We start from the raw sequence: 12,579 nt of genomic DNA, 5'->3' as shown, positions 1-12,579 counted from the left end.
TTGAGGTTTGAAGAACATTGAGGGGCAGTTAATAAAACTGGACATGAAACCAAATTTGACCAACTATTTTCTGTAGCAAGTCAAAATATGACATTTATTTAACATTACTTTTGTTCTGTTGGTTGTCTAACATTTGAGCCTGTCAGTTCTTATGGACCTCCTTTAATTTACCTTCTATTTTATGTTATACTTGTTCAATGTTTTATTTTTATTCATACAGCAACTTCAAATCAAAGAGCTGAATAGCTCTGAGGGGAAAGACAGCCCTTGTTTCTATTTCTTTTTATTTTAAGAGGGGGGGATGGTATCGTTTGATAGTTTTCATATAAAGAATGAAAAAAAGAACAGCTAGAAACATGTAGAAAGGTTGACAATATTGATATCAATTGTTGTTTAATGTAATTTTGTTTCTTTAGTTTAGGATTCAATTTAGACCAATGGAAGAGATCTGCATCTTCTAAATCTAAACATTCAATTAAAGTTGATAGTTAATTATCTAAAATTCAACTAGTTGAATTTGGTCATTTAACAACAACTACAATATTTTTTGAAATCTTAATAGTGTATGACTGAACTGCAGGCTAGGGCCATTTTCCATTTTTTTGTGACAGTACTCTTAAGATTTTTATTTTTTTTCTTAAGAAAGTTAGGACTGAAAAATCTATTCAGTTTTAAATTTCCAGTGATAAAGTTCCCAGTTAAAACTCTCATCGCACGGGTACAGGTACTAATAATAAAAAAACAATATGATTAATGTAAACTGTGTGAAGCTTGTTTCCAAATACTACATTTTAAAATATTTGTAAAATTTCATGAATAAATAGGTTTAAACAACAAAATGCAACATTTGGAATTTAATTTTTTCTTGTTACCATTACAATGATTATGTTGGTACACACAATTAAGTTTTAATGGAAGACTATATATAGCTACTTATCATATACTAAATGTTACATTTTAAGTGTTTATTTTAGTGGATAATTACTCATAAATTGAGGTGCTCCTGATGTGGAAGAAGAAGCTCAAAACAAAGTTTTGTAGAAAAAAATTGAAAAAAATTGTTTCTCTCCCCAATCTCATGTAGCCCTCTGACTTTGTTTACTTTGAAAGTTGATGACCTACAAATTAAAGTATTGCATATTGATGCTTGAATTATCAACAGCAAACATAACAAGTGAAACTGCGAGCTACTGCTCACTGATGATACCCCCGCCGCAAGTGGATAATATTAATAATATACAGTTGGTAAAAAGTATACATTGTCAATTTTGGTACCACTACATTTTTTAACTGAACAGTGGTGTTGACTTGATAGAGTTGTGAGCTTTCTGGTGGGTTTGCTGTATCCATATGTTTGGTCAAGTCATTAGGGTCACCATAGTCAGCTTTGCAACAAGTGTAGTAGGTATACATATCATATTTGAGATCATTAAGACATTTGTCTTGAGGTTAAGTAATATAACTGTTCAATGTTTTTAACAGTACACAAAAAAGTCGTTGTTTATACAACTTTAATTAATCCATTGTCAGTATTTCACTTTTAATCATCCAGACATGTGTCCTAAACTTGCTAGTTGATCACCAGGTAATTGCCAATGCTCTTTTATTGCTGTTTATACAGTCTAATCCTTAACACCTTCATAGATAACTCGAGGCTATTTACCTTTTGACATTAAAACAGTTAAAGGAAACTTCCGTTTTTCTCGGACTTTTTCCCTGTCAGTATCAATTTTGTAAACAAAAATTTCTACTGAAGATTTTTCGAGGTTGACATTCTCAAAAAGCGGAAGATTCAAATTTTAACGGGAGGGACGGAAGAGGGTCTTAAAAGCGGGAGATTTTGACACCCGCCGGAAGAATCACATGTAATCATTCAATGATTTAAATAACCAGTGAAGGATATCCCTGCTTCATCGTAGTGTGGCATTCCAACAATGACGTCACTATAAAATATAATGTAGGTTGGATATATTTAGAATATCTCGTCATACTGATTTTTCCGGATTGTAAAAGAAACGTAAATAGTGTAAAGGAGAGCTCAATATACGATAATTTCAAGAGAAACAGAAGGGAAATGTGTAAAAAAGTGTTTACAGTCAATCTATTCATTTGTGTCTCCCCTTCTCATCAATCTCAGTAAGATTTGTTGGGGGGTTTTCCACACTATAAAAACAAAATGAATGATGTGAGGGAATGTCACTCTGGTCAACCCCATTGGGGATTGACGGCTTGAAGCCGTCTTCCCCAAAAATGCATATGGTATATATAATTGATAATCAAAATTCTAATCAATCATGACTTTTTTTAAATAGAAGTTATGCATTTGAACAATTCAAAAGTTTGTATAGAAAATCCTTTATTTTCTCAGATTTTAACATAAGTGAGTTCAAACATCAAGGTTAACTAGATTTGCCATTGCAAGCAATAGCGGATGGCACCCTTTCCCCATTGCCAGGCCAGCGGCAGCCATTTAGAAATTTTTGCTGTTTCCACGGCAACGGCGGCCATTTTGAAAATTTCAAACTCAAAAGTCAAGTCTACATAAGCTAGGCAAAATTTGTTATAAGTTTCATTTAATTTCAAGCATTTTGAAGTTTTTCATAATTTTGCTGTTCCCATGGTAACGACTGTCATTTTGAATATTCCAAAGTCAAACCCCCGCCGCAATTTTTTCCCTCCATAATCATATATACCATCATATTCCATTTAATGTCTCTAGAATAAATTTAACATTGATGTTCTGGAATGTTCTGTGAAAATTCAAAGTTTTGACCTTTTTGCATTGTTTCCATGGTAATAACAGCTATTTTGGAAATTCCAACTCCAAATGCGACATCTTCTAATGTTGCTCATTGTTACTGTGAAGTTTCATGAAATTTGGAGCACTTTCAGATTTTGGGAATTTTTGGTGTAGTTTCCATGGCAACAGAGTAGTTCCAATGAGAGCCAAAATCATCCAAAACCTGTATATAGTGGGCACCTACATTGTATTAAAATATAATGATTCTGAGTTAAAGCCTATCCAAACAGTTCCCCAAAACCAAAAACTGGATTTTTTCACATTTGTTCTGTTTCCATGGAAACGGTAGACATCTTGAACCATTCCATGCTTGCTGCAACTCTGCATTTGGGGGTCCTTACTATAGTAGAGTTCCATCAACATTGGTCCATTGGATTTCGAGAAATCACCTGGACAAAATTTGTTGCAAGAAAAAAAATAAGAAAAAAAAGAAACGTAGAATAACAATATGTCACCCCAACTCCGTTGAGGGTGCCATAATAAATAAGAAAATAAGACTTGTAACAATGGATATGGACTTCAAAAAGAGATATAAAATATGTTGATAAAACAGCTGAACAGCTACACATTTATCTGATATTCTTTAATTGGTTAACAGTTGGGTAACCATAAATGTAGCACTGAGTCATTACTTACTTCTTTTTCATAATAAAATGTCTTATAAAAATATGTTTTATTAGATTGCAATAACAGTTCAAGAGCTGAATTCTACATTTCAAACATTAAGCACAACAGTCCATGGACTTAATACGTCATTACAAGGAATAGGATGGAATATACATGGATCATTCCAGGGAGTTAACACAACTTTACAAGGAATACAGACAACAATGGATGTAAGTTTTTATGTTACAAGATGGCTTTACTATCAGCTAAAATCAACTAACAACTGATATAGTTCTATAAAAAATTTGTATTAATTTTTTTTTTTAATTTCAAAGGAACAATGTAAACCAAGTATAAACCCAGGTACGTTTATTTCGCCTTTAGCCCATTCGAGTACAAGTTGCCATGATTTAATTTCAAGATTTTCCAATGTTCTTGATGCAATTAGACATGGCAAGATCCAAGTTTTAAATTTACACAAGGATTTATATTCGTGTTATTTTTCTTCTTACGAAAGTAAATAGTATATCTCAATCATTTGTCATATGATAAATCCAGAAAGAAGGCTTCTGACTCATGAAGTTTATATAACATTTTCATTTTTTAAATCTACACTTTATATGATTTTCAAGTGATTTGAAGCAACAATTATAGAGACAACATATCAAGTTCAATAAATGTTAGTTTATCAACATAAACAACACCTCTTTAAAAAATGTTTACAAGGTTCTTGTTTGTACTTGATATTTCGGCTTACAAATTTATTTGATACCTAGCTATATAGGCTATTTACATGTTCATTGACAAAGAAACTCCCCAAAGATACAAGGCATGTTTTGAAATGAAAACACACATAAGAAAAAAAAAGTTGCACTAAGAGGAATAATGTAGAAGGCATTTAATCAGAAGCAAATAAAATGGCTCCATAGAAAATCTGCATGAAGATACCTTTAGGTATATAAGTATGGTGTTAATTACTGTAATATTGTAACTTTCATTCATTCATAAATATCTATACAGTTCAGAGTTCACGCACGTGTTGTGTTGATGGACATAGCAGATAAGGTCGCGTCGTATTGCTTTATGTATTTGTGTTGATTACTTAGCTCTAGCATTATATTAAAGTATGTTAATCAGTACACATGGCTTGTCTCTTAGTTAATATATATAGGCTACAAACGTTACATTGGCGACGAGGATAAAAACAAAAGTTGGAAATGTTAAAAATGTATTTCAATGGATTTAATAATTAGTGACACTGATAATCAAACCATGGCTGCATCTTTACCAATTTTTTCGAGTTTTCCGGTACATGAGAATAATGCTGAAATAAGGTGGCGTAAATGGATAAGTAGACTTGAAAATTTATTCATTGGTTTGAACATAAAGGACAGCAAACGACAAAGAGCACTCTTGTTGCATTACACTGGAGAAGATGTAAACGAAGTCTTTGATACCCTTGACAATACAGGAGAAGACTTTGCTGCCGCTAAACACAAGTTAACCGCTTACTTTGCTCCTAAAAAGAATACAGAATACGAAATCTACAAATTTAGGCAAGCCAAACAAACATCTGATGAAACTATCGACAGTTTTACACGAGATTACGCCAGCTAGCTGTAAACTGTGAATTTACTGAAACATCTAAAGAAGTGGTTGTCATTCAACTAGACTAAGACGAAAGGCTCTTCGGGAAGACACGACCCTTGAAGGATTAATTTCATCAGCTAGAGCGTTAGAACTTTCCGAAAAACAGGCAACGGAAATTGAACAATCAGACAAACAATCCGCAAATGCTGTGAGAAAAGGAGTTGGAAAACGTAGAAACGGACCACGATTTCTACAGACACAAACTGACCACAACGTAAACAAAAAGAATACTAGCAGAAACTGTGGAGGTGATTTTCCACATGCAAACAAGTGTCCGTCATTTGGAAAAAGTTGCAACTCATGTAAAAAGTTGAATCATTTCGCTTCTGTATGTAGATCCAAACGTATGGATGGAACTAGCATTTTTAAAAGAAAAGTAAACAAAGTTGACAATTACAAACATGATGATGATCGTGATAGCAGTTCTGACGATGGTTACGTTTTTGGATTACGAGAAAATACTGTAAATAAAGTACAGAAAGGACAACCGAAAATCAACGTGAAAATCAATAATTCTAATGTGGATATTTTAATTGACACAGGATCAAGTATTAATGTTATTGATGAAAGCACATTCAAGAACATCAAGTGTAAACCCAAACTTTCTCACGCCGACACTAAAGTCTTCGCATATGGTTCAGATAAAAACTTGAAATTAATGGGAAAATTTCACGCTACAATAGAGACTGACCATAAAATAACAACCGCACCAGTGTATGTGATGAAAGGAAGATACGGGAATTTATTGTGCTACGATACATCTGTTGACTTAAGCATAGTGCCAGTCATTTCGTCAGTAGCAGATAAACATGAAATATTATGCAATAAATTTAGCGATGTGTTCAATGGAATTGGAAAATTAAAAGATGAAAAAGTGAAAATTCATATTGATGGAAGTGTAAAACCAGTAATACAACCACATAGGCGTATTCCGTTTCACATTCGCAAGCAAGTAGAAGCAGAACTCGAGAAACTTGAAAAACAGGATATAATTGAAAAGGTGGATGGACCAACACCTTGGGTGTCCCCGATAGTTGTGGCCCCTAAACCGAAAAACAAGAACGAAATTCGACTATGCGTGGATATGAGGGAACCGAACAAGGCTATTTTACGTTCACGTCATATTACACCAACACTCGATGACATGATCTTAGATTTAAACGGATCTACAGTATTCTCAAAAATGGACCTTCGAAGTGGATATCATCAATTGGAGTTAAACGAAGAATCCCGGAACATCACAACCTTCACGACACACGTAGGATTACGTAGATACAAACGACTCAGTTTTGGTGTTTCTTCAGCCGCAGAGTTGTTTCAAAACACACTGAGTAATGCACTGGAAGGATTAGATGGAGTCCGAAACATATCCGACGATATAATCGTATTTGGAAGGAACCAGGACGAACATGATAAACGATTAGAAAAACTATTTACACGTCTTAAAGAGAAGAACTTAACATTAAATAAGGCAAAATGTGAATTTAATAAGAACAAACTTGAATTCTATGGTCACATTTTTAGTGCAGATGGCATATCAGCCGATCCAAGAAAAATAAGCGCTATCAGGAACACGACAATACCAAAAGACGTAGGTGAAATTCGTAGTTTCCTAGCAATGACCAATTATGTAGGACGTTTCATTCCAAATTATTCAACTATTACTGAACCGCTCCGCAGATTAACAAAGCAGGATTCCAAGTGGGAATGGACATCTGAACAACAGGAATCATTTGACAAGCTAAAGAATGAACTTGTTGCTGACCGTGTGATGTCATACTTTGACCCTAACAAAGAGACAATGTTGATAGTAGATGCAAGTCCCGTTGGATTAGCTGGATTATTAACACAAAATGGGAAAATAATCGCATATGCAAGCCGATCATTGACAGACGTTGAAACACGCTATTCGCAAACAGAAAAGGAAGCATTAGCAATTGTATGGGCAATTGAACATTTTCACCTTTATTTGTGCGGACAATCATTTACATTGGTATCCGATCACCAACCGCTTGAAACTATATTCAACAGTCCAAAGGCAAAAACACCAGCTCGCATTGAACGATGGAGATTAAGATTACAGGGATACAATTTCAAAGTACAGTACAAACCAGGAAAGGTGAACGCAGCTGATTATTTATCAAGACATCCGACCCCGACTACATCTATTGCATGTAAACATTCTCAATTAGCTGAAGAGTATGTTCGATACTTAACTGACAACGCTGTGCCGAAGGCAATGACCCTTAATGAAATAGCTGACAGTACACAAAAAGATAAAGATCTACAAACTGTTATTACTGCATTAAAATCAAACAGGTGGGACAAGCATGAGAGTAATACGCTTGATACATTCTCAAGATTACGATACGAATTAACAGTCGTTCCCGTTAATGATATGGAGATCATACTTCATGATAATAGAATTGTCATTCCGAAAGATCTGCAGATGCGTGTTATTGACCTTGCACATGAAGGGCACCAGGGCATAGTACGTACAAAACAGTTGTTACGTGAAAAGGTATACTTCCCTGGAATAGACAAACTTGTAGAACAAACGTGTAAATCATGTATACCATGTTTAGCGTCAACCCCGAAAAATGTTTTCGAACCGTTACAAATGTCTGAGATACCGAATAATGTATTGGAGAATCTCAGCATGGACTTTTGTGGACCATTTCCGAATGGATATTACGTTATGGTTATAATTGATGAATACTCAAGGTATCCTGTAATAGAAACCTTAACCAGTTTAACCGCAAAATCCGTCATACCGCTATTAGACAAAACTTTCTCAATTTTTGGAATACCGAAAGAACTGAAAACAGACAACGGACCGCCGTTTAATTCAGGAGAGTTCCGAAATTTTGCAGATAACATGGGTTTTAAGCACCGCAAAATAACTCCGTTATGGCCTCGCGCTAACGCGGAAAGTGAAAGATTTATGAGAACTATAGGAAAAGCAATTCGTGCAGCTCAAACGGAACATCGTAGTTGGAGACAAGAAATACACACATTTCTTCGCAATTATAGAGCAACACCGCACTCAACAACTAATGTGTCCACGGCAGAACTTTTATTTGGAAGGAAAATTAATACCAAAATGCCGAACATTTCAATAAATAACCAAGCCGACAGTGAAGTTCGAAAAGAAGACCACAAGAACAAAAGTAAAATGAAATTATACTTCGAGAAAAAACATTCAGTAAAAGTACCTAATTTTACAGTTGGAGATACAGTACTAGTTAAACAGGAAAAGAAAGATAAACTATCTACCCCGTACAATCCTCAACCATTAACAATCAAGAATAAAAAGGGTAGTATGATTACGGCAACGAACGAACAACAAAAAGATATAACTCGAAATTCGTCACACTTCAAAAAGGTTGGGAAATCTAAGATAATGACTGATGAGGAAATAGAAGAAATCATTGATGATGACATTATACCAAACACACCATTAAGAAGATCATCGCGAGAAAAACAAACACCGAAACATCTCGATGATTATGTGCGTTAAAGAGCTGTGTTACAGGCATAATAATCCTGTGCTCTTTCTGATGTATCAGTTAGGTTTGATGTTGATTTATATGTTTGTGAATTTGATACAAATCGATTTTGTAGAATTTACTATTCACACTCGTAATGATAGCCTTATCAGATTGATCAGACGATCCACTAATTATATTGACATTACAGTACGCGTACCAGATAATTTACATTTATCACAGACTATAAAATTCTAATTTTCTATTGACACAATTTTATGCATCTTATCACTTAATTTGTTTACACAGACAGTTAAAGAATTTATGACTACACAGGCAGTAATATAATTAATTAAAGTAGAACTTTAATCTGAGAAAAGAAGAGATGTAATATTGTAACTTTCATTCATTCATAAATATCTATACAGTTCAGAGTTCACGCACGTGTTGTGTTGATGGACATAGCAGATAAGGTCGCGTCGTATTGCTTTATGTATTTGTGTTGATTACTTAGCTCTAGCATTATATTAAAGTATGTTAATCAGTACACATGGCTTGTCTCTTAGTTAATATATATAGGCTACAAACGTTACAATTACGACTGTTAAAAGTCCCATAAGTCTTGAAAGACAAACCAGAAAATTTTAAAATCAAAAGAGTCCATTTATCAATATTTACCAAACCCAATTGAAGAATAGATAATGTCATGTGGCCCCTTTTTATCCAATAAGATAAGCTTATTCTTATACTCATCATGCTCATTATCTACAAAAATCTGCTGTGTAGTTTCAGAGTTGTTGTGATTACAGACTTTTGCAGTAGTATATTTATGCCAAAATTCTATGTTCAAAGGGGCATAACTGAGGGAGGGCAGGACCTTTTTTCGGTGACATCTGGATCGGGTGTTTTTAGTAAAAAAATAGTAATGGTAGAACTAGAAATGTGAGTTTCTGAATTTATCATTTTTATAAGAAAAAACTCACATTTCAAATTGTTTTTGAAGACATTCTTCTACAAGTAGATGCTTTTCAATTTTTTTTTTTATCTTAACAAAGAGTAAGTTTTTAAAAACACTTATATATCAGTTTTTGTGAAAATCCTATTATTAGAAGACATTCGTAAATTTAGCTCAACATGCAGACTTCTAATACTTTCAGGTATTTCACATCCAATTTTTTATGGAAATATTCTTTATAAAGCACAAAGGTGTCAGTATTCACCTCAGAAACTTACAAAACCTTTGAATAGACTTATTAAGAAGGGATATAATTACGATACTGTTGTCAAGTCATTAGAGATAGCATATTTTGGCGTTAATATTGAGTCACTGATAAGGTCTTTGCATCGGAACTAAACACATTTATTCTAAAAACAGTTGTTGGCATGACACGGGTTATGTTCTTCTCATATATGTTATGATGGTATGATACTAAACCCCTAACGGGAAGGATTGTGCCTGATGTTCATATGATGAAATCATAATCTTTTAGTCAGTTTAATTGAAGTCTGGAGCTGGCATGTCAGTTAACTGCTAGTAGTCTGTTGTTATTTATGTATTATTGTCATTTTGTTTATTTTCTTTGGTTACATCTTCTGACATCAGACTTGGACTTCTCTTGAACTGAATTTTAATGTGCGTATTGTTATGCGTTTACTTTTCTACATTGGTTAGAGGTATAGGGGGGGGGTTGAGATCTCACAAACATGTTTAACCCCGCCGCATTTTTGCGCCTGTCCCAAGTCAGGAGCCTCTGGCCTTTGTTAGTCTTGTATTATTTTAATTTTAGTTTCTTGTGTACAATTTGGAAATAAGTATGGCGTTCATTATCACTGGACTAGTATATATTTGTTTAGGGGCCAGCTGAAGGACGCCTCCGGGTGCGGGAATTTCTCGCTACATTGAAGACCTGTTGGTGACCCTCTGCTCTTGTTTTTTATTTGGTCGGGTTGTTGTCTCTTTGACACATTCCCCATTTCCATTCTCAATTTTATTTTTCAAAATTTGTGATCTTTTTGTAAAAAACAATAGTTTTTCTCCTCAAATGTATGAGCTGAATTTTATCAAAATATAAAGGTATTACTGTATAGCAGGTTATTTTCGCGGGGTGTAAATTTTCGCTTATTTTCGCGGATAGAACAAAATCTCCAAAATAAATTCCGCCATTTTAAAAGTGTTCATGCAAAGGTATTGATGAAAGTTTTGAATCGGCCAAAATAATAACCGCCAAAATATTTCGTATACCCTAAAAGACAAATTGAAAGAGTTGATATTACTTTGCTTCATAAAAAAGAATGGCCAACGTAGATACAAGTATCTTGTCTTAGGGAGGGATAAATCCTACTTTGTAAAGAATCACTCTGATTCAAACAAAAAATTCTCTGAAACTGATATTATCAAGATGCTTGATTTCTTGATTGACAACATATTTGTTACGTTCGGAGGACGTGTTTTTCAACAGACTGTCGGCATTCCAATGGGAACAAACTGTGCCCCTCTACTCGCCGACTTGTTTCTTTATTATTATGAGGCTGACTTCATGCAGGAACTTCTTAGGAAGAAAGATAAGAAGTTAGCAATATCCTTTAACTCTACTTTCCGCTATATAGATGATGTTCTTTCACTAAACAATTCAAAATTTGGTGACTATGTGGAACGCATCTATCCAATCGAACTAGAGATAAAGGATACTACAGATACAGTTAAGTCGGCTTCATATCTTGACTTACATCTAGAAATTGACAATGAGGGTCGGTTAAAAACAAAACTTTACGACAAAAGAGATGATTTCAGCTTTCCAATTGTGAACTTTCCATTTCTAAGTAGCAACATTCCAGCAGCACCTGCATACGGGGTATATATCTCCCAATTGATACGATATTTCCTATCATGATTTTCTTGATAGAGGTTTGCTGCTCACAAGGAAGCTATTAAACCAAGAGTTCCAAATGGTGAAGTTGAAATCATCCCTTCGTAAATTTTACGGACGCCATCACGAGTTGGTTGACCGTTATGGAATAACCGTTTCACAAATGATATCGGATATGTTCCTTACGTCGTAACTACAATCCCCTTCCCTTTCATGAATATGACCTACCGAATTAGACTATTTACCGGATTTGTAATCACTTAAGCAACACGACGGGTGCAACATGTGGAGCAGGATCTGCTTACCCTTCCGGAGCACCTGAGATCACCCCTAGTTTTTGGTGGGGTTCGTGTTGTTTATTCTTTAGTTTTCTATGTTGTGTCGTGTGTACTATTGTTTTTCTGTTTGTCTTTTTATTTTTAGCCATGGTGTTGTCAGTTTGTTTTAGATTTATGAGTTTGACTGTCCCTTTGGTATCTTTCGTCCCTCTTTTATTCAAGGTAAATCGCGAAATTTGACACCCTCGAAAATAACCCCCTATATGGTATGTTGATAGTTCTAAATATAAAGCCTTATTACAACTGTCACATAAACTTAACATTAACCATGAAAACTTAACATTCACCAAAGAACCATGAAAATGAGGTCAAGGTCAGATGAAACATGCCAGACAGACATGTACAGCTAACAATTCTTCCATACAACAAATATAGTTGACCTATTGCTTATAGTTTAAGAAAAACAGACCAAAACTCAAAAACTTAACACTGAGCAATGGACCATGAAAATGAGGTCATGGTCAAATAAAACCTGTGCGACTGACATATAGATCATAAAATATTTCCATACACCAAGTGTAGTTGACCTAGATTGCATATAGTATCAGGAAAAAAGACCAAAACTCAAAAACTGAACTTTGACCCTTGAACCATGAAAATAAGGTCAATATCAGATGACACCTACAAGTTAGACATGTACACCTTACAATCATTACATACACCAATTAAAGAACCTTAGTGAGCACGCTCACATACCCCACGTCCCCACATTGTCATTGGAGAAATTAAATAAGTATAAGAAAAAAAAATTGTATAAGAAAAAATATTGAATAATAATTTCCTGTCAATATACATAGTATGTCCTTATTATCTACAAAATTTCATGAAAT

At 34.4% G+C, this 12,579-nt stretch overlaps 2 protein-coding genes across 5 annotated transcripts in view; one reads left to right on the top strand and one right to left on the bottom strand.

The window, feature by feature from the left end:
- Nucleotides 1-12,579, top strand: part of LOC143071135 (uncharacterized) — a 67,717-nt gene that overhangs the window by 3,858 nt on the left and 51,280 nt on the right. For 2 of the 3 annotated variants that reach the window (XM_076245266.1, XM_076245269.1), the window contains exon 3: nucleotides 3,481-3,636. The exons of the other annotated variant lie outside the window; for it this stretch is intronic. In XM_076245266.1, coding sequence (XP_076101381.1) covers nucleotides 3,481-3,636 — 156 coding nt within the window. The remainder of the gene's footprint in view (nucleotides 1-3,480; nucleotides 3,637-12,579) is intronic. 3 annotated transcript variants of the gene reach the window in all.
- Nucleotides 1-12,579, bottom strand: part of LOC143071137 (phosphatidylinositol 3-kinase catalytic subunit type 3-like) — an 86,694-nt gene that overhangs the window by 60,224 nt on the left and 13,891 nt on the right. The window lies entirely within an intron of this gene.

Source organism: Mytilus galloprovincialis, chromosome 4, assembly GCF_965363235.1.
Source record: "Mytilus galloprovincialis chromosome 4, xbMytGall1.hap1.1, whole genome shotgun sequence".
In the NCBI taxonomy this organism is placed as follows: Eukaryota; Metazoa; Mollusca; class Bivalvia; order Mytilida; family Mytilidae; genus Mytilus; species Mytilus galloprovincialis.
This window is presented reverse-complemented; position numbering and strand designations above follow the sequence as displayed.